Below are 23,412 nucleotides of genomic sequence, written 5' to 3' on the forward strand. Positions count from 1 at the left end.
ATTTTGTATTCAGAGTCCACACAGGTAAGATATTAATGAGTGTGTGTTCTGTCTCCATCAGGAGACTTGAGGCACTTCCTGTATCTTCATTTTCTACTGAGTGCAGCCTAGTGTTAAAAGATATTTTAAATTAAGATCTTAGCTTTTTTTCCCCCTCTCTTTCCGAAACCAGTCCCAAGCATACTTAAAATCTTGAAGATTGACTAATTGTAGCACTTTTGTCTGTACATTCACCCCTAATGGCTTTTTTGATCAGAATTGTTGTGAAATGCATGATGGCACATTATGCAAGTCAAAAAAAAACCACAGTAAAGCTGCATGTAATACCTATTCAGGTAGATCCAACATTGTTAAGCAAGTTCTAGGTATTTCACACCTTTCTGAAATTTCAGCATCGCTTGGTAGAAAATTCCAGTGTAGATGGTTTAATGAGGTTTGAATGATCTGCTTGGAAAGTATGAAAAGTGTGAAAAGTAATTAAGTTGACCTTGAGTTTGGGGAGGGGGAGGAAAGAAAGGAAAGACGATACACTTACTTTGTATTAAACTTAAAAACGACCCAAACATAGCTAGAAATGTCTGACATCCCAGTAAGCTCCCACTTTTTTTAGCGGCATCACACGTTTACAATCAGTGTGGTGTTTTGTTTTTCCTTGCTTTTTCTTATTTATACATAATTTGTAAGTAAAAAGGCTATAAATAAATGTCATCTATCATTTATGGAGCTAAATTAGGTTACATTGATTTTATAGACCTGTTAGATTCCCTTCAATGGGGTCACTTCAGAGAGAGTCCTGAGGAACTGCGCTGCATCTTCAGAATGGTTGTCACTTCTGGTTACTCCTGAAGAGGATCACAGCCAAGGACGCAGCTGTTTTTCCACTGGTCCTTTCTTTGCCTTACTGCTATTATGCACAAAGTCATAATGTGCTGGAAAAGAAAAGGGGAGGGTATGCTCCAGAAGTGGCCAGGTGGATTGCTGCGGTGACTGCCTTTGCTGATGAGGCCTTGAAGGCCTCAGTTCTCTTAGATGACCATCATTTTGGAAGAGGGCAGGTTTTTTTGAGTGCTCTGTGGACTGGATACTCTCTCTGTCTCACACATAAGAAAAGTAACGATGGAAAATAACAGTTTGAAAAATTTCCCCAGAACAAATTTCTCTCTCCTGTGACAAGTGCAATGCTGCTTCTGAGAGCATCTAACTTAAAATTAAGTTTACTCTGTTGTCTCGTATGTGCTGTCCTAATGCTCTTTGAGTTGATTTTGCAGCTTTGGGAATCATCTCCTGTATTTTTCATAAATGGTGAAGGGTTAATTATTGTTTTCATTGTATTATGCATCCTGATTTGTTGAGCCATAACTAGCCTGTCTTGCTTGGCTTGAATTAAACTAATTTTGTCCTCTGTAATAATTGTCCTCTTTGCATCTCCCTTTCAATGCATGACTTTTTTATTACATCTTGTGCTTATGACTAGATCCCTGTTATTTACTTTGCTAGTGTCATTTTTAGGTATGGCTTCCAGTAATACAGCTGTACAAAAATTACAGGGACTCTCTTAGAAGTATCTTGCACAGTTAAATAGGTTGTACTGTAAAAAAATGGAGTAAAATCAGGCCATTCCACAGTCTGGAGCAGCAATTTCAGTCTGCTTTCTATGGATATTTGTACATCTTCATAATATACCCAGGAGTTACGTTAGTGTTATCTGGGGAGTTTTGCCTTTCACATAGCATTTTAAATAAACAGGAGTTCATATTTAGGCATAATCAGAACACTGGCTTCTCTTGAGCAAATTGAATGTGGAATGGGACTTCCCCCCCTTAATAGCATCAAGAAAGATCATTTCAAAGCCAATTAATGCTAATCTTAGTGGTAGATTAAACATCTGTGGCCTGTTAGGACAAAAAACCCACATTTTAATGCCGATCTTAAGTAACATGTTGTTTGGGAAGGTTAGATTTTTCCGTTAGTTTGTGAATTTTAATTTTTAAATATTTGAATATTTAAATATTTTAGATTTAATTTGATTTCTGTTCATCTCAGTAGAGAGAAAATTGTTCCTCCTTCTTTAAAAATGCTGCTTAAATAAATTTGTTATTTGCCTTCTTCCATACAGTGGTCTTGTGCCTCTTCATAATGCATGTTCATATGGACACTATGAGGTTACAGAGCTGCTGCTTAAGGTAAGCAGAAGGGTGGAAAGTAATGACTGTAGATTTAGATGTGTTAGGTGAGATATGAACTGTTTATACCAGAGTTGAAAAGGAAGATTTTTTTTTTTTTTCCTCTCTGTAGTAACAGGTTTCAGACATCTTGTATGTCATTTCAGAAGCCTGCAACTTTAGGTCTTTCTGTGGTACAGTATATGTGTTTTTTTTCCCCACCTGATTTCTTTGGACAGATAGTAGAGTTTCATTTATTTGAATTTTTCTGTGGAAAAACCTGTTCTACTGAAAAACTAGCTCATACAGAAATTCCAATCTTTTTTTGAGGATTCAACAGTATTTTTGTATATACAGATATTTTTAGAATTAATTTTTTGTGTATGTGTTGATATATGAAAGAATGGAACCAGTTTTAACAATGAAATGAAAATCTGTAAGCTTTTAGCTGTTGAAGATGATTTCTTACTAATATGAGGCTTTCTTTGCTGTGCTAGCATGGCGCCTGTGTGAATGCTATGGACCTCTGGCAATTTACCCCCTTGCACGAGGCTGCTTCCAAGAACCGTGTGGAGGTCTGCTCCCTCCTGCTGAGTCACGGTGCGGATCCCACGTTAGTCAACTGCCACGGCAAGAGTGCGGTCGATATGGCTCCAACGCCTGAGCTAAGGGAGAGACTGACCTGTAAGTGTTTTCACACTGGAAACAGTTGTTGTTGGGTGTAAGGGGGTGCTTTCCTTTCAAGCCAGCTTCCTCATACTTCGCAAGTGGATGCAAAGCAGCAGAGTAACAGCAGCTGTGCCTCTCACTTTGAAGTATGCAGATACCTCTAATATACTCTTGGTGATATTGCCTGGTTTTCTTAGGTTTAAAATGTTTAAGGCACTGCTGAATCAGTGACCGTGGGGTTTTTTAATGCTTAAAGCATAGGAGCCTCTACATCGAGGCTTTGTATCACACTTAGAGTAGCTTCCAGAAGGTAGGTAGCTTTGGTGTGCAAACTTGGAGATGGAAATTCCAGCACTTTCTTTTGTAGTCTCTGCAATCCTTATGCTGTTTACAAAACAGTGTTGCAGCTCTAATTTGAATTTGTCTGCCTTTGTTTACCCTCTTTTGGGATTTGTTTTCTCATTGTTATAAACTGTAAAATAATTATATATATTGCTAATTAATAATAATAATAATAATTGATTAATAATAATAATTGATAATTAAATGAGACAAGTATGGAAGCAAAGCATTATGAAGTTACAGAAAACTCCTTCTTGAGAAGTAGATTCTGAACTTAATTATAAAGAAGCTTTTGGTTTTGTCTGTCACCTTTCCGGTATAGCAGAAGCCCCCGGACACACTAAGAATGTGATCCTGCACTACTCACAATCACAGCTAGTCAGGTTGTCATCTGTCACTATTCTTTGCATGTGAAGGTGGTGAGATCATGTGCAGCAGAAAACTTTGCTCTAGGAGAAGAGAGGAGGGCATTAATATCTTTTAGGTACTTCTCTCTGTTCTGGGCTAACTTGGGAGATACTTCTGGCTTTGAGGCAGGTTAATTTACCATTTGTTTAAATTAGCAAGAAAAAAATTTTCTATTTCAACTTTGTTTTATTTCTGTATTTATAGTTCCTGGAGAGGAGTGGGGAAAGATTCATGTCCATTTATATCCACTGAAATGTGTACACAACTGTGAGCATTATGCCAAATTTGACAGTATCTTGATGGGACATCCTGTATTTGCATACCCAAAATAACATGTTTAGTATATTCTTGGGTTCTTTGGTTTTATACTTTAGGAATAGTATTATATTTATTTGTTATTTCAAGATTTATTTGTACTTGTGCTTTGAATAATGCTTTGTTTACAAAGAAATTTGAATTCTATTTGAAACGAAAACTTAAAAATTATTGTATTTATTTTTTTTCTAGATCCATAAATGCACCAGATGTTAAAACAAGGGTGGGAGAAGAAAGCCCCTCTTAACAAGCTTAGCGTTTCAAGCTTGCTTATGAAAGCAAAATACTGATATTTTTACTGAGACTGTTGGCTTTTTTTTCCTAGTTCCCAGGTTCAGACGTCATTCTTGCTAACCCAGCTTTCATTTGTACATTTTAAGAGAAACTCCTTTAGTCCTTTTCAAATTCAAAATTATTTAAAACTAAAATGAACTAGTTGCTGAACTGAACAAGATGTGACACTGAAAATAACAAAATTATGTCTCTGTACTTGCAAAGCTATAGCTGCTATCAAAACTTGTTTCATCTTTGTAGCAGACTGGCTTCAAATGCTTAGCTGGATAGCTTTCTTTAAGACCATTAGTTTAGTATTTTATATTTAAATTATATATATAATTTTACATATATATTATTATATATAAATTATATGTATTTATTCAGGCTTTACTTTGAATTATTTGTAGTTGTAAATACAATAAGGTTTTTGAAAAGCAACTAATGCTATTTTCTGAAGAGCATGTAATAGCGTTGTGCTCACTTGAACACATACATAGGTAATTCAGAGGTCACATATACATTTAATATCAAGTGGGTGGAGGATAAGAGGGAGAAAAGCTATAAGGGTTTTACTCAAGGAATCACTTCCCCTCTCCTTTAGAATGTCCATTTGGTTTCAGTAAACCATGTTTCATGTTCTGTGTCCCAGGTCAGCTACTATCTGAAGATGTACAGAAATACTCTTATTTCCTCTTAATTGAGTGTAGCTACCTTTCTCCAATAACATTTATAAATGTGACATGTTGCTGAATATTAAATGCATCTTTTTCCTGTAACAGATGAATTCAAAGGACACTCTTTACTGCAAGCAGCCAGAGAGGCAGACCTAGCCAAAGTGAAAAAGACACTTGCTTTGGAGATCATTAATTTTAAGCAGCCACAGTCGCATGAGACTGCACTGGTGAGATTATACAGTCAATCCATTTGTTGTATGATAAATGTGGTGGTAGTGCTAGTTGAGGAGTTTTATTTCCACACTATGAAAATATATTCATCATCTGAGATTGAGGATTTGCCATCAAACACTTTATATATTAAAATTAAATCACCATTATAGAAAAAACACCATATAATTTTTATCACTCTTTTTCCTCTTCCTGGTAGATTACAGAAGCCCTCCAGCCACTCCTCCCCTGTTCATCTTTTACTTCTCTCTTGCTTTTTTCCCATCACCCTCTTTTGTTGCTGGTCAGTTGCTGTGTTTTTTCTGGGGTTAAATTCTATTCCAGTGGCCCAGTGCTTCCTTAATGTTTTACGTGGGCAAACTTGGATTACAAATTTTCTTCATAGGGTATGTAAAATTGTGGTGAAAATAGATGCTAGGTGTCTATCACAGGGTCTTAGAGGACTGGAATAGTACTGGCAAAACCACATTAGCTATGGAAACAGGGGTCTTTGAGACTTTCCTGGCAGTATCCTGCTCTTATTTCATTGTTTGAAGAAGCAGTGGAGGCAAAGAACGCAACCAGTATCCCAGATGCAGTGAGGATGTTGAAGTTGAGAGGGACTGATGGTATTATTAAAACCATTATAGTTATGATACTTTATTCCAATGGAACATTTTCTTCACAGTGGTAGGTCTCAGCTGCAGGCATACAACTGCATATTTAGTGTTATAAACATTGTGATTGTGATCAGAACATTGTGTGTTGAGTACCAAGCATCCATATGCTCTGTTCTCTCCATGGAGGACTTAGCATCCTAGCCTGGACTTAGAAGCAAGACAGAGAAGAGATATTTAGAGGCTGAACATGAAGACAGTAGGAAATTTGGGATGATGTTATCCTTTTCTTCCTGAGTATATCAGCTGCTGATATGTGGCCTCTGTTGAGCTGTGTAACGATCACTTTGCAGTCCTGTGGTGTTCTTTGCTCTTCTCTGCATGCTCATTCTGCAGAGACAGCTAGGCAAAATGGGATATTTTAGCTCTGTTGATGTCTTTGATTCACTGTTCAGTAGGTGCTTGACTGATTTCTCAATTTTTGCCTCCCATACTTGAGATTTCGAAGTGGTCTCCCATCCAAGTGGCAGGACTTAGCTTCCAGGATCAGATGAGATTATGTACAATCTGAGTTATTCCTGTCCTAAGCATGGTATCTTTTACCATGGGGCAGTGGGGTCTGTGCCCTGTTACCCCACAAAGGCCAAAGCAAGCACCTGGTTTATGTTTCAGTGTTGCTCTGAGGCTTGGCAATATTTCAGCATTTGTGTTGCTTTTAGTGCTGGTTTATCATATTGGCAGGAAATACAGATAGGTTATTATCTGCAAAGCCTCAAAAATATTGCCACTCTTCAGAGCAAAAGTTGATCTTAATGTTTATTTACAAAGCTTGCCTTTGCAAAACTTGGACATGCTCTGCTGACTAACAGCAGTGTGGAAGCTTGAGTGGCAGTTACTTCATAGTGAAGGCTGAAACTGGGCAAAAGATGATTGTCAGTACTATTGCTACGTATTAGCATTCTGTTTGGGGTCTGTCTCATTGTAAAGGCTATTGTTTTGCTATTGGAAAGTTTGAGAACTCTGTTCCAGGAGACTGTCTGCTTTTTATGGGTTACTGGTTTAAAACATGGGTAAACATCTAAACAAAAATACTCAAAAGTATCTCCTGTTTCTCATAGTCTGCTGTCTTGAGACATCCATACTTGAGAGAAGCATTTCTGGACTGATTTTAAAGCATGGTGTTCAGCTTATCTGGAACCATGCTTGTAATTTCAGGCCTCAGGAGTGCATTGGTAGGGCCACTGATGAAAACGTCAGGACAGATTGAGTCTAGTCTCTGCAGAGGATCAAAGAAAAAAAGAGGGGAACAAAGCGCTCACTTCTGGGTGCTGAATGCACAGACAAACCAACAAGCAGACATCAGTCACATTCAGGAGAATAGTTATACTTAGTAAAGGGCTGTATGGTGTTCCCACAAGGGCAGGCTTGAGCATGGAAAAGCACTGTGTGAAAGACGTCTCTCTCATAGCGTGGAAAAGATGATACTCCAAGAGAACTTTACTGCCCATTTGTTTGTTACATAATTTGTAACTGGGTGCATAACAGAATTACTATTAGGTTAACAAGTTCGGTACACACTGAAATAGAAGAAGAAACAAAGCAACATTCAAAAGTCACTTTAATCTGACAACAGCAGCAGAATCTTAATGGACCCCTTTGGAGTCCCTCTGTAGAAAGTTAGGCTGTTTCAAGCCCTTTGTCTTTACCTCCTTTGTGCATTATGTGCTGGTTTTGTCCTGCTATCTTGTCAATGTAGTTGGGAACATACCGCTTTTTTTTGTGACAAATAGCTTTAAAATGAAAATTGTTTTTCAGAGTAGAATAATTTAGCATTGATCACTAGCTTGTATTTTGTTCAGTATGTTACATGTTTTGGCAGAAATATGATGGATTCTGTTTGTAAATTTTGTAGTCTGATGTTCAGCAGAATAATTAAGAGATGAAGTCATGGGTCTTAAAGCTCTTTGTCATCTGTGCAGTTGAAATATAATTTATATTTACTTTTTTGCAGCACTGTGCTGTGGCCGCTGTGCATCCCAAGCGGAAGCAAGTTACAGAACTATTGCTCAGGAAAGGAGCAAACGTTAATGAGAAAAACAAAGAGTAGGTTTCTTGAATTGTTTAATTTTCCAAAGGACTCTGTCATACTAGGAATATAAAATTAATATTTTTTTTTTCCTCCCCCCCCTAGTTTCATGACACCTTTGCATGTTGCAGCTGAAAAAGCTCATAATGATGTCATGGAAGTTCTGCATAAACATGGAGCAAAGGTAAATATACTTAAATATATTCTATTTAAGGCAAAAGGCAGAAGGGTTATATTGGTTAAATACAGTGTTAGTTTTTGATAGTTGTTGCTTTTTCTTCTGTATGCCTTGTGCTTCTCGTGTTAACCTTGAAGTGTGTTTATCTTAAATCAGTACAGGATGTTCAGGAATCCCATTTGAAAATTATGTCTTCTCTCCAAGTAACTGAATACAGGCTTTAGGAGTCTAGCTTACTCATTTTTAATGAATCTTGCTACTCATTTCTAATAAATGTGGTCATCCAGGTGCCTCTTGTTGCTTTATCTTGTTGGGTTGAAAATATCCAATGTCTGAGTTTGCTGACACTGACTTTAGTAGTCTAATGCTGGGCATCCCTCAGCCCTTGCTTGCTTCTTATTCTCTTGGTCAGATTGTTTTGCCATGCCCTTTAGCCATTGATAGGTGCTGACCAAAGTAATTTGTGAGCCTATGGTGAAGCTTGCCTAGAAACACATGGTTCAGCCAGTTATTAGTTAGAGGCAAAGGAAAGTGTAACTTTATTTAGGATGTCTTTTAAGCATCTTTCAGAAGTATTTCAGAATGATCTTTCTCTAAGTTTTAGCAGCAAACTTGACATTCATGGTAATGATATACTTAGCTACTGAATTTTCTCAGAAACTCTTCTTGATGGGTACTTTCTTTGCATTGGTTAAAATATAGATGATCTCCTTATTTTTGCTTTTAAGGGGGCTCACATTACTCTCTTTGAGTCTTCATCTTCATTCAGGTAGCTAGAAATGAAGAAATATACCTGTAATAACAATCTAGTGTGTCACTCTTGACGTGCTAGGAGGTGCGAGCAATGTAATTGTATGCATAGTTAATACTAAGTCTTTTTATTTTGAAACAATGAATTGTAATTTATAAGCCTGTATGAGAGCTCATTGCCAGATTTCAGTAGCTGATTCACTTCCATAGTACTTTAATGGCATCATAAAATAGCTTAGCAACGATACCATGACAGAGTTTATCACATTTGAGAATCCTGATGCAGTGGTGACATACCAAGATTTTCCCAGGGGGGAAAACAGGGCCAGAGGTCTCAGTTATAGTCATTAAAACCATTCATTATCATTTTCCCAGATTCACTCTTAGCAGCATACCTATGCACTGAAAGTGAAAAAATTTCATTTTGCCATAGGAATAGATACCTCATGGCTTTATGGATCTGATTTTGTACATGAATTCAGTACTGATGGTACTTGGGTAGGCACTAAACTGGACATGCTGGAATTTCAAGTGTATTGATACCCAAGTACTACCTGCTTTGAAATACAAGGAGTTTCTGTGTGCTGAGGGTTTCTGGAAAGCCTGCTACTGTACTGTAGGTATTTAAGTTAGTGCTCCCTTGAAAAATCTAGCTCTATGTAGCCAGGTTAGGAGCAAGCTCAAAGACGTCATCCTTACTGGAATGGCCCAATTTTATTGTTTGTGTCTAGCATGTTCTGACGATAGCTTGTAATTCTTTTATGTCCTGAAGCAGGGGTTCCTAAATCATGATCTATGAGTCACTTGTGGACTGACTGATGGTGGTGAGTGGCCCACAGTTATCTACAGAACCATGCTGAGTGGTGTGTTCCGTTGTTTTTTCAGTTGACAATATGCAAATAGAGGTACATGGTGGTCATTAAAACTCATTCTTTGTTCATATCCTGGTATATGCTTGCTATGTTATTCTGAGGATAGCCATTCACATTTATGATCTAGCAAAGCACTTAAGTGCATGGCAGAAGACCACTCATAGTTAAAATTAAGCATATATTTCCATACTGCAATGGAACAGGTCCCTTTTTATCGGCGTCCGAAGTTCCTTAGCTGTAAAATGGTACATAATGCAATCACGGTTTTTCATCAGAGGTAGGTCATTAAGGCTTATGAAGCACTTTGAAGTTTCCAGATAGGATATGCTCTAGAGTATTAATTAGTTAACTAGGCATATTTAATCTCTCTAAGATGTTTGTCTTGTTTGTAAATTATCATTTGACCTCTTGCTCATGCTTTGACTGTAGGCATTCAGTTCATCAGACACTCTTAACATTGGTATTTCTTTGTTTCTGATTGTTGGGACATGGCAGCTTTAATCCCTGAAGCATGATACAGGGTTTTGATTTTTTTTTTCCCATTTGTTGTGTTTCTGGAAGCTTTTTCTTCCTGTTTACTCTTTTTGTGCCTTGAATTTTAGTTACTTCATAATATGTAGTCAGATCTACTAAGCTCTTTGATCCTGTCTAGTCATATTTTTTACAAGAGAGGGTTCTCACGAGCAGGTCAATCTAGTTGCCCTGCAATAGCAGCCTCACAGTGAATATCCATTTGTTCTTCAAACAGCACTCTCTTACAGTTTAAATACCTCTTTTCCATTTTGATGCTTGCTTTGCTGAGGTATTTGCAGTGAACAAACTGATTCTTCTTAGCCTTTGTTTTGGTAGCCTAAAAGCCTCAACCATGTAAGTCTTCCCTCATAAGGGAACATTGCCATTTCCTAATCATCCTTATAACCCATCTCTTTACTACCACCAGAGGAAATCTTGGAGCTCAGGCAACAAGAATGGAATTCATTCCCCCACCGCCTTACATGATGGCACTTCCATATCTCTAATGTAAATGCTGGACTAATGCATACTGGGATCGTGTTTGTCTTTTCAATAGACATGACACAGTAGTACTCAGACCCTTCCTGTAGTCTTGTAGTACACAGAGAATCTCAATTTTTTTTCTTGCTGATTTTTCATATTCATGCCCTTCAGCATTCTCCTGTGCCAAGATAATTAATGAAAAAATTAAAATTATCCCACAACCAATCACTGAGCAGCCTTCCCCCTTTCAATATGTTCAGTTCCCATGTGATCCCATATGAAATGCTTACTGAAGTGTGGATGGGTGAGACCTACCGTATTTTCTTTACTTTGCAACTGTTTCTTCCATCAAAGGAAAGGTACTGTATAAGTCAGCTTTAATCTATCTTCTGGAAATCACTACTGATTATAGAGAGGATAACAATTTGAAAAAGTTGAGTAACTGGGGCTTCAAAGAAAGTGGAACTTTCTTCTTCTGAAATACAGTGCCAAAAGGCAGACAGCTGATCCACAAAAAACCATCCAGTAATGGATTTAGGAGACAAAGTCATGTAAAGTTTTGTAGATTGAGAATAATTTGTGATTGTTTTAGCAATAGAGAAGAAACTGCTTTTTTCATGAGGAGTAGCTGTGATCTGTGTCAGACAGCAAAAGTGAGATAATGTGAAGTATGTATGTTTGGGAATTGGGCTGAAGCATGGTAAAGACTGTTTTAGGGAATTTGTTTGGGATGAACAAGAGATAGTTTGTGGTCTTGGAACTGGATTTAATTATCCTTAATTCTGTCACTGTGTAAATTTGCGGTTTAAAGTATGTTAGACTATAATAAAAAGTGAAGGAGTGCTTAAATAACATGTGCTTGATCTAGACTTATTTTACAGAAATATTTCTAAGAACAGTAGTATTGCCAAGAGTCAACCTATATCCACAAGTTGCTTATTTTGGTGTGTCTTGCTGGCCCTTATTGAGGACAGAGACTAGATTTGTAATTTGAACTGTGGAGAAGTCCTTGGTGCACATCACTTGCGCATCAGCATGGTATGTCTAAGCAATGCCCATTCCATGGTCAGTGAAGATATTTTCATTGCCTTGTTACTTGAGTTTGCAGAAGTTGACTGTCAACTGTACATCTGAAGCACAGGTGAGAAACCTTAGGGTTTCTTAGAATTTTCTTCAAGAATGTTGATCGTAAATCTCTGTGGTTTTAAATACCATACCTGGTTTTAAATACCATACCCAGTTTTTACTTTTTTGCCTGAACTGCAGTGTGAAACAGCATTTCACACCACTGCTTATTTGATGTTGAATATCCTCAGAGTACCTTATGAAAAATAAAAGCAAAGGATCTTTAAAGAATCCTCAAGCATAAACTATTTTTTATTAGACCCATGAGCAAATCTTCAAGTGCCACGATTGTATCTTTGAAGATGGTCGAAATCCTTTGTTTAAAAAGAAAATCATTTGAAGGTGGTCAACTAATGAAAAAGTGGCTTTCATCCTGGTTTGTTGTATTGCTAGATAGTTGGATACCTCTTATAACTAGTTCCTTGTCTGAATTTACAGATACATGGGAAATTTAATATGTTCAGAAAGACATTTGGCTTTCTAGCAGTGCAGAAGAAAAGGGTTAAAGACTTTTCTGAACTGGAATGATTGTTGGAAAGAAAGACCTGCAAGCATGCAAGTTCACTGGTATCTTGGGCAAGTGTGGAGATGTTATGAATGCTACTTGTTTAACTGTGTTATGTTTCTAAAGGATAATGTTGAAACTATTCTTCTGCAAGAGAAAATGAACCTTTCTAAGGTCATGTTAGACAGATAGTGTCCCTATTCATGATGGTAGCAGAAATGGCTTTATTCTGCTCTGCTAGAAGGACCTGGCTTTATGGATCTTTGCATAATGCAATTATTTCTGTGTGTTGGAGTAGCATGTTGCCAGCCTTTCATGGTCATGGATTTGAACGGTCACCATCTATCCAGACCCACACAACAGATTTAAATGGTTTTGAATAACTTCATTGTGTAATACGTTTGCTTCCAACATTTCAGGCAGAGGTATGATTTTCTCAGGAAAGAATAAGCATTGAAAAATTAAATTTCCTATCAGAAATGCAGGAGGTTCTGGACTATGATGGTTAACAACATGAAGAGCTGTGTGATCTGTTGCAACTGTGTGATTCAACTTTTCTCACTGCTTAGACATCCAAAATTAGTGACATTAATCTTAAGCTTGTATGCAAAGGGACAGCTGTGGAACATATGGCTGGACCATTTAGGAGCTTTCAGAGTGAAACTAGGCCTTTTTTCTTTGGGGTTTTTTTTCTGTTTTTTTCTCCTGACAGAGCTTGAAATTGCCACCAGCCTCTCTTCACTCCTATCTTGTTTATTGTTAGTGATGCACAAAGACATAAGACATACTGAAAGTTGTCTTTGGAATAAATGCAGCAGGAGAGCAGTTAGAACGCTTGCATTGTGCAGGGAAGGATACCCTGATACTGGAACAGCTGGCAGAGCACAAGTTTCACGTGTGATTTTTAGAATGTACATCTTTTAGAAAGATCTCACAGAGAACATTGCAGTGCTTGGAAGCTGTTGCATTTTATGCTGCTGTAGTGTCAAGGAGTAGTAGGATATTTAGGGCATTTGATACCAACAGAAAGCTGATATGCTTATGATGTCTTGCAAAAAAAGTTCCCTGAACAGATCCCAGCTGTTGAGCTGCCACAAGTGCCTGGCAGCCAAGAGAATATTGCTGTAGCTGTGTACGTTGCTTCCAAGACAGCAGCAGTCCAGGGAGGAAAAATCTCTTCAGTGTCTGATGATACACGACCATTTTGATTACTGCATATATCGAGGATGGGGAAGAGGAAATGGATAAAAGGAAAGAACAGAAGGAATTCTGCAGTGGGAAATACTGTATAGGATGGTATTTTTCCATGAAAAGCCTTACTTAAAAACACATTTCATTTGATAACTGCATTCTGCTTTTACGTTGCGCTTTGAGCAGTGGAGTGACTGTTTTCATGCTAAAAGGGGAAGAAACCAGATCCAGAGCCAGTGTGCTGTGGAGTAAAAGCTGTCAAATCTGTCATTTTTAACTCCTTGCAGAAAACTTGTCTGTAAAGTAATTCAGAGCTGCAGCCTTTTAATTTCAGACTGCTTATAAAAGGGACCAGTTGAATATTTCTCTTTTTATTAGTGCAGCTGGAACAATCTGCCTCCTCAGCACACAAATAAGGCAGTACACCATGGATATTTTACATTTTGTCAAATAGAGTTTAAACTTTAGCTTTGAATTTGAAAGGGCATATGTTTTTAGACGTAGTATTGGGCAGGCATATGTCTTACCAGGTTTGATTTTTGAGAGTTTAATCTCAGTTTGTATTTCAATTTGTAATGCTCAAATTGATTTTCATTTGGAAATAAATCCTGTTGCCTTCAGCCTTAGTGCAGTACATTCTTGGGTTGGTTTTAGACAAGTGCTGCGTGATTGGTGAGAGCAGATCTGCCTCAAAGTGAACATATTCCCCGTGAAATTGCCCTGCAAAGCCTAATTCTGCTCCTGAGAGAAAGAACAGCTTCATCTGGTGCCTGCGTTCCTTGTCAGCTGCAGCCCTCTTTGTCCCAGAAGTAAGCAGGCATTTCTTCAAATGGCTGGCGTTCTTCTGCCACAGGAATCGATTGTTGGCAAAGATAATTATTTGGAGGGGAAAGGAGACCTGTATGCGACATGTGAGATGATGGATCTGATGACTCTGCCAGTGTTCTTTTCAAATGAATATTAACATTTTTTCCAGGTACGCAGTCAGTGTTGAGTTATGCAGTGTGAATGCCTTGCTGCTGTTCAACAATTTGTTCAGTACAGGAATGTTTAACACAGGAATTCAGTGTTAGAGAAGACATTAATTATGATTCTCTTTCTTGGGTGAACGAAGTGTTATCAGCTACTTCCAGAATCCACAAGTCTCATTTCATTCTGCCTTTACCATCACTAAATCTGTACAGCCCCAGACTTCTGCTTTTCTCTGTGCCCTTATCAGTGGTGAAAGGTATCCAGTGTCCTGAAACAGATGAGGATCATCATCTGAACAAAGTGATGCATTCAGGACATTCAGCATCTAGTTAATATTTATGATAGCAGTAAGTTTTTATTTAAAACAAAACTTTTAGGGAAATCCCTTTAGAGTGTCATGAGCTGAGCACGGTTAGAAGAAAGCAGAACTGTTCTCCTGTACATCTTCCTGCAAGAGAGGTTTGTGATCTGAGAAATTCCTGCTTTACCAGCCTGTACAATTGTTCAGGGATATAGAAGAATTTCAAACAATATCAAATCACACTCTGCTTTATTTATGTGGTAGTTCTTTGTTCTTTCCTGTGGCTTGATATTGTTGTATTGCAGGTATTTTACTACTTTTTTTTTTTTTTTTTTTTTACCCTATCGGGTAGTAGATGTTTTCTACATAGTTACCGCCTAATTAAATTTCATTTAGTTACAGAATATGCATCTTACCCAAAATGTTTTTTCATTAGTTTTCATGGAAAGGTAGTAGGATTTGCAGGCTGCATTTTAGGTGAGAAATAACAAGCAAAACCTTTGTTCACTGCCACCACAAAGATTTTGAGAAGGTAAAAAGGCAGTTTTGTACAGTAACAGAGTCTATTATGCATGCAGTTCACAGCCTGCAATCCGTAGGCTTGGAAACAGATAACAGGTTGTGAGTTGCTTGCAGAGAATATAGAGTAGTTCTGTATTTCATGAAGTGGTAAAAATGCTGTTGGACATTTGCATTTAAATTTGTCATGAATCGCTGCTAGGTACAAAGTATCTTCTTGAAAGGTTATTTTCATGAGGGGGTTGTTTTCTGCTTTTTAAAGCTCTCTATTACTCTCTTCCTTTCTCTGATAGTGAACCCATGGAGATGCTTCCAGTTATTTAGATACTGTTAGATCTTGACAGACAGATAGGTTTCCATTATATCATACTCTTTGAAAGTGATACTCCATTTCACCTGTTCATACAGTCTTGTATTGGGTAGAATTATATGCAGTTATACTTCACATTTCTCTAGAAGTACAAAAAGTGAGGAGGAAATGGACTGTTTGTATCCAACCTCCCCCCCCCCCTCCCCCCCCCCCAATTCCTAATCTGATATCTTTGTTTTGCTTTAATTCTTGGTAGTAAGTAATGTTAATTCCCCTTCTCAGGATGACAGATGGTAATTTCCTTAAAGCTGGAAGATCTTTGACTTGTTTGGTTAATTTTTACCTCTTTCTCCTCTTCTGTGAGTGTTTTGCTTTTCTTGCACAAGGTTGATCTTCATTGAATTTGTCAAAAGCTTGGTAACTATTTTAACTATGGTTTTGGGGATCCTATGTTGTCTGTTAGCCATGCAAACAAATAACCTGTGTTGTTAAAAGACAGGAAAGCATCTGCAGTAAATTATCTTTACACTGGAGTGTTTACCTATTTTGTCATTTGGTTTTGTTTAGTTGCAATGCAGAGGGATTGATTGATAGATTTGTATGCTGGAAAATTCTTGTTATTGCTGCTCTTATTAAGGGCAGGGACAGGTGCAGCCTTTTAATTATAACAATGTTTTATTTTGTATTGCTGCTGATTTTTCAGATGAATGCACTGGACACACTTGGTCAAACAGCGTTGCACAGGGCTGCGTTAGCAGGTCACTTGCAAACCTGCCGGCTCTTGCTGAATTACGGTTCTGATCCCTCCATCATCTCTTTACAAGGCTTCACAGCAGCACAGATGGGAAATGAAGCAGTGCAACAGATTCTAAGTGGTGGGTAAAAATAAAGGCTTGTGTATTTGAACTTCAGCTTCTCCCTTTCCTTTACAGCTGTGGGTCTTACTTCTTTTTCAATGCAAGCGACTTGCAGTAGTTTTCTCATCCCTCCCTTTTGCCATCGTGTGCACACATCTACAGTATGTGTGTGTGATACTTTTCAGAAGAAAACCACAAAAAACCAAAAAAGCCCTACTCAATTCAGTGATTTTGTGCAAATCGGGAAGAAAATAAAGCATGCTGCTGTACAGGGAGATTGTAGGAAGGCAGATGTGGGGAGTTTGGGGGTTTTTTTGGTAACAAGTTCCAAGGCAACTGGAATATTGCTGAACATGTGAGAAACCTTTTTCCTCTCATCAGCCACCCTGTTAGGTGCTCCATACTTCAGCAGTCACAAGCAGAGTGTTACTGGCAGAAAAGTACTGATAGTTGCTAAACCATTTGAACTTTTACTTCAAATCTCTTGCTTGTCCAGCAGAGAAAGATTTTATTGTTAAAGTACTCTGGATACTGTTTAGATAACAATGTGTTTACATGTTGCGTTAAAAAGGTAAATAGATGTGTGAAGAGGGTGCCACTGTTTTTCATGTAAGTGCTTGAGAGTTTGCGTCCTCTTACCCATGTCACTTTTGAATTTTTGCGAGTAGGGAGAAGAATAATTGCATCAGTAGCTACTACAGAGCAAGTAACTTACCTTACAGTGGGATATGCATGTAGTCAAAGAAAGGCAGATATCCAGGTAGATGAGAAGACCCATGGCAGCTAGAAACTTCATTTCCTTTGGTGTTCTCAACAATGTTGCCTTAAAACAGGCAAAATGAAAGAGGCATTTTACAGCAGTGCAAGGAAGGACTGTTTTGAAGTGTACCCACTCCTGAGACGTAGCTGGTTACATATAGCTGGCTACACAGGTAGCATTACCTGTTTAAAGTATGCACGTGACTGTATGTATGTGTATTGAGAGAGAAGAATGTTAGCTATGAATCAGAAGAAAGTAAACATATCCCCTGCTGTTAAAGAGAATAGGAGTTTGATTTAAAAAAAAATAGCAAACTTACAAGTATTCTGAAAACAGTCATTTGATTTTGAATTAAAAATTCATTTTCATTGATTTACCTTTTCTAGGAAAACTAATTTCAGATGTCACACTGTACTGCTTTTCATTGGAGAGGTAGCAGCCTTTCTCTTACATCCGTGAAAGTGTTCAAGACTGAAAGATTCAAAAGCTGAAAAAATGCATGTAGCATAGGGTTGTTGCTACTTTGTTCTCTGTATTTCAAAGCCAGCAAATGAATGCTGAAATTATTTACAAAATATTACTGTGTGTTCATTTTTGTAAGATTGGGTTAAAGAAATATTTTTTTAGATGTTGGAGTTGTTTTGATTGTTACCTGACTCATGAGTTCACAGCTTAAAATATTTTCCATATAGTATTGGATTTTTTTTCTCACACTTGATTGCTGAGCTACTTCCCAACTGAGAGATAACAACCATGAAAACAGCTTTCTGATGGCGTAGTGGCCAGTGGATACAACTTTGCTCTAGCTGCTTGTGATTTTGGTTGCAACTGGTAGGAGTATGGCCATGTAATGTGAGAAAGCTCGTCAAGTGAGCTTGTTAGTTTTTTCAAATGCTTATTAGAAAATGCTGCTAGTTTTGTTTTCTTGTAAAGTAAGATTTGTTTTATTTCTTTGCTTGGTGCAGCCTTTTGGTACTCAAGTTCTAATCTAGTGGAATTGAAACTTCTCTTTCCTGTAGTAATTAGATTGTGTTTCTGATTTCCTTTTTTACCCTGACCAAAGTCAGGGTCTTGGCTGTCTTGTGAAAACAAGGACAGGAGTCCAGAGGAGAGATAAACAATTCCTAAGGAGCGGAGCTTTGGATCCAATATAGGACTTAGCCTCATCTATTCTCTCCCTGCCTCAGGATGCTGAGGTGGTGGTGCTGTTGTGGAGAGCGAGGGAAGGCAAATAACTTAAGATGAAGAAGGTGTGAGCTGAAATCTTAACCTGCTCACACAACAGGAGTTTGATGCATGCTGTGCTCTGCCCACAGTCACTAACACTTGTGTCAAACCCCTGCTGTCGTCATTCTCTTGCAGCATGTATTTGAACCATTTAGAATCATAGGATCATAGAATGATTTAGGTTGGAAAAGACCTTTAAGATCATAGAGTCCAACTGCTTGCTAGTGGAACCGCTTCAGAGGATCGAGGTAGACTTGAGGAAAGTAGCTGGCAGCTTTGGCTGTATTAAAGGTGCCACTGTCCCTCTTCCCTGAGCTTTCTCAGCCTTTCCTTCAACGGAGAGCATTTCTTCACCTAACAATTGAGCTTGTAGGAGTTGCTTCTCACTTCCTGCTCCTCCTCCTCTTCTTCCTGCAGTAAGTATGGAGGCAAGGAGGTAGCAAAAGGCCACAAAACATTCATGAAGAAGAGAAAATAGGGCTGCAATAGGAAATACTACCTCCAAAGTGAATTGATAAATTGATGTCCTTCTATAAGGATGGCTAGTTAAGAAAATAAATATCTCTCTCTGCCCATTTTCCACTCCTGTGATATAGTCACAGATTACATTGCAAAGTCAGGAATTGACTGGATTCTGCAGAGACAGTGTTAGTCTGTAAGAAGTACCTTCTCACAATGTCTCTGCAGTTTCCTCTCGGGACATAGTACCAGTTCTCTACATTTAAAGACGTCTTTTAAGTATTTTTGATGGAGTTGCATGCCCATCTAGAATGAGTTTAGCCTGTTACAACACTCTGACTTTCTTACAGCATTCTTACAGAGGATTGCAACCCCAAGTTCGCCTTGCCCCGTTTGTTTTGCACTAGGCAGTCATTTCTGTCACTGATCAGGCAACATGCTGCCGAAACTTCTATTCCATAAATCCTTGAGCTTGAGAGGAGTGGCTTCTACAGTAGAAAGCAGTTTCTGTTAAAAATGAAGTGATCAAGATTATCTTTTCAACTCCTTCTTGAGCAACACTGAAGAGCTCTAGGGACAGCTAATCCACTGCACCTTTCCAGCTACTTCTTCCTCTTCCCTCAGTGCATGCTTGCTTTCTCACAGCTATATTTCTAATTAGTATGATAAAAAAGTTTTGAGGCCAAAACCTGTCATTGTCTTACAGTCATTTAAAGAGGAAAAAAGGTATATCTCTAAAGGTATCCTTTTAATTACTATGTCATTCTGCTGATTCTATTTTTAACCACCCCATGTTTATTACAAGGGACAGATCTCATTGTTGCTATGAAGTGCAGCACACCAAGTGGAGCATCATAAAGCAGGCAGTCACCATGTGGCCAGAGCCATCTTAGAAATCCCATCTCCTTGTCGCTGCTTTGTAGTACAAGACATGTCACAAGTGCAGAGTGCAAAGGCTGTAATTCAGCTGCTGAATTGAGCACATTTAACCCTGGCTGTGCACTGGCACCTCATGCAGTTTGCTGAAATTGTTGAGAAAGGTGCTTTTGAACTTCAGCAAAACTTTGAATCTGTCCCAGTAAGCATGTAGATTTCTTAAATGTAGAAATGGTATTTTTACCATACATAGGATTAGCAAAGCATTGGTATTCCATTTGGCAGAATAATGTCAGCTCTAGAGTCTAAATCTGACTGGTTTACACTGAAACTAAGGCTCCTTATTCAGCGTTTAGGCAATATGAACTTGAATATCACAACTCCACCTGCATTTTTACAAATGACAACAAACTCCCCCTCCCCCCACTTTGGAAAATATGTTGAGCACAAGTTAATATAACTTAATGATCCTAAGTAATTCTAAAACATCTTTTTCCCTATGTAGAAAGTACACCTGTGCGCACGTCTGATGTGGATTATCGGTTGTTAGAAGCATCCAAAGCTGGAGACTTGGAAACTGTGAAGGTAGGTTTGAGCAATTCATGTTAATTTTCCACTTTGTATTGCTGTGCAAGGCTTGTGGAAGCCTCTGCTACAAGAGTTGTGGAAGTAGTGCCCAGTGGATTGTAAATCATAAAAAATGGGAAGGCAAACCTCTTCATTTTTTTTCTAGAAAGTAGTGCATTAAGATGTGCTCAGGTTTTTCTCTTGAGTTTTTGGTTGTTCATTCTCTCAGTCCTTCATGCAGTCATGTCTTTGGACTCAGATGCAGTGTTGCAGATGCAGCTGTAATTCTTTGAAGTGGACCCTGTGATCCTCAGAATCACAGTTTAGTAGAAACAAGCCTCAGGTGCATGATTCAATCAGAAGGCAAGCAAACAAAAGTGTTAACAGGTGGCAGACTTCACATTTTAAGCCACCCTTAATCTGAAGGTGAAGGGTCAGGCCATGGAATCCCAGCATCACAGGAAGGTTTGATCTTGTCTTTCGTACTTGGTCTGTGTGCAAAATAGCCTGCAGATAGACCGTTCTGCATGCATTCTCACGTTGAACTTCAACGTGATACATATTAATATTCAAACAGCAGCAGTTTTGTGCACCAGCAGCTCCTTTGACTGCCAAGCTCAATATTTCTAGATTTCTGAAGACAACATAAGCTGGAAATGGTAATACATCTGGAGAAAGTTACATGGCCTTGAACCTGGTGCTTGATGATTTAGAGGCTCACTCTTTCTAATACATTAGGAATGTCTTCATGCTGCTTCCATCATTTAAGTCTTGTTTGTTATAGAAGTACTTGCAGCCATAAACGTAGAGCAGCTATTTTTTTTAACTCTGCCTAAGTGGAAAGAAATTTCCTGAAACCTAACTTCTAAAAATTTGTATATAATAATAAATGGATCAAATTTTGTGTTGGGGTATTTGGGGGTGGTAGTCAGGGGGTTTTCTTTTGGGTGTTTTTTTGTTTCTTTGTTTGACTGTTTGTTTGTTTGTTTTGTGAGGTTTTTTATTTGTTTGGTTTAGTTCTGTACTAGATTTTGGTTTCTTCTTTTGTCTTTGCAGCAACTTTGCAGCCCTCAGAATGTGAACTGTAGAGATTTGGAAGGCCGTCATTCAACGCCACTGCACTTTGCTGCAGGATATAACCGCGTATCAGTGGTGGAGTATCTGTTGCACCATGGGGCAGATGTACATGCCAAAGATAAAGGGTACATTTCATTCCATGATATGCTCCGCTGTTTTCTGTCAGTGTGAGACTTCTACCCCTCTCTATTCATTTTGCTTCAGATTTCAGTAACCATCATGTTTTTCTCTTGAAAATTTTTCTCTTTTCTTTCTCCTTGTTCTGCATCGTTCCTGACATCACTGTAGGGAGATTTATAGACCATTAAGGCATACTTAGCTTTCTGGCAAAGCCGTTGTCAAGTACATATCTGGCACTGTAATACATGATCCTTCTCTTCCCCCTTTTGCCCATTTTGGAGACTTTGTTGTGCTTAAAAGCAGCCTTTAAGTTATTTCAGGTGATCTAAAACTAGTTTTGAATTGCATGGGATAAAATACCAGGGTTATCTCTGGTCATTTTTCTAATTCTGTTAGTTAGCTTTTATTATTTAGTTATTTATTCAGTTCAGTTAAATGATATGAACTGTTTACAGATTTTTGCATTATTTGCAAAGCAGTCATGTAGACTAGCATGATTATGTTTGATCTTTCAGTCCAATATATTGGTTCAGGGTTGAGGATAATTCATTTCCAATGCTAGAACATTTCCAATACTGAATTTTCAGGCTCTCCCTGAAAGAAATGTTTGAGTATGTTTCTGCAGTGCTTACTAATAACTGCACTTCAAACCCATTGTGTAGCATGATACCTTTTCTGAAATTTACACTCAAATATCCAAAGTCAGAACATCGGTGATTCTTGCAATTTAGTTTTTGGCTGTTCTTAACAGCATTGAAGTTACTTGTTTGTGGAAGTAGTAACGTCAGTGCTTGCTATGTATTTAAAAGTCTCATGGATGAGAACTGAAGGAGGATAATGAAGTTTTAATTGATGTTTTTAATAGCAGGGAAATAAAGCCGTGAAAATTGGAAAGACTGAAAGATACCAATAATGTCTGGTGGAAGTGGGAGTTTTATCTACTGGAACTTTGTATGATTGCACATTGGATTTTATTTTCTGTAGCTTTTAATATTTTCTCTTTGATTAGTGGCTTAGTACCCCTGCACAATGCCTGTTCTTATGGGCACTACGAAGTGGCTGAACTCTTAGTGAGGCACGGTGCTTCTGTCAACGTGGCAGACCTGTGGAAATTCACTCCTCTGCATGAAGCAGCAGCAAAGGGAAAATACGAAATCTGCAAGCTGCTTTTAAAAGTATGTGATCTGGAGTTCTCAGATGTGTCTTTAAATGTGTATATGTTTATTTGTGCTGAAGATTAATTAATTAATGCAAAGTTAATTGCATTCAGTGAGTTATTTATGGTGTCTGAATCTATTTTCATCTTACAATTGTCAGATGGTTTCTTGTGTAATGTCAGTTCACTTACAAAGAATCATCAGTGCAGTTACTTTTTCCAGTATGTGTATTAATACTATTAGCCAAGTAGGACAAGGCTCTCAAACTGGAAAAAGCAGCTGAATTTGTGTAAAAATACAAAAACCCCACCTTATCCAATTCATCCCTTTCTGGAACAGTTACTGCAGTTAAGTAAACATTTGTAAATACTTATGCAAGAGTCTGTTACAGAGCAATAACTGAAGGTGGGTCCTAAATTGTGTCTGGCATTTGAGAAATTTAAAACTGTTATGTTAATATACAATTTATCACAGTCCTGGGGGAAATGCATATTAATATATTGTGGAATAAATATTCATTATAATTAGTGAAAGAACCTGTAAAAAGCATGAGGTAACGCCAACATGTTTCCAGTGAGAAACATGAGTTTGAGACACTTCTTAACATAAGGTCATATCCTGCCGTGGGAGGGTAAAAGAGGGTGCTGGAGTAGAATTTCTTGCCAATCCTATTTCCTGTTTTAGCCTTGCCTACTTCATGTCCCTCTGAAGCACAGCATTTAAAATAGGAGTAAGTCAGAATATGGGTAGTCTTAAAATGATGAGGCTCTTCCCCATCCACTTCTCTTTTCATTTATTGCTGCAGTTTCCCTCCTATCTCATTAATTATTTGAC

General features: G+C 38.0%; 1 protein-coding gene across 2 annotated transcripts in view; it reads left to right on the forward strand.

Moving 5' to 3' along the window:
• TNKS (tankyrase) overlaps window positions 1-23,412 on the forward strand; it is a 148,914-nt gene that overhangs the window by 101,510 nt on the left and 23,992 nt on the right. For both annotated transcript variants that reach the window (XR_007766476.1, XM_050896730.1), the window contains exons 7-15: window positions 2,117-2,183; window positions 2,660-2,846; window positions 4,952-5,073; window positions 7,685-7,776; window positions 7,865-7,943; window positions 16,182-16,353; window positions 20,163-20,242; window positions 21,281-21,426; window positions 22,431-22,596. Coding sequence is in view for 1 of the 2 variants with exons in the window: in XM_050896730.1 (XP_050752687.1) it covers window positions 2,117-2,183; window positions 2,660-2,846; window positions 4,952-5,073; window positions 7,685-7,776; window positions 7,865-7,943; window positions 16,182-16,353; window positions 20,163-20,242; window positions 21,281-21,426; window positions 22,431-22,596 (1,111 nt within the window). In the remaining variant the exon portion in view is untranslated. The remainder of the gene's footprint in view (window positions 1-2,116; window positions 2,184-2,659; window positions 2,847-4,951; window positions 5,074-7,684; window positions 7,777-7,864; window positions 7,944-16,181; window positions 16,354-20,162; window positions 20,243-21,280; window positions 21,427-22,430; window positions 22,597-23,412) is intronic.

This window comes from Gymnogyps californianus, chromosome 4 (assembly GCF_018139145.2).
Source record: "Gymnogyps californianus isolate 813 chromosome 4, ASM1813914v2, whole genome shotgun sequence".
Classification (NCBI taxonomy): Eukaryota; Metazoa; Chordata; class Aves; order Accipitriformes; family Cathartidae; genus Gymnogyps; species Gymnogyps californianus.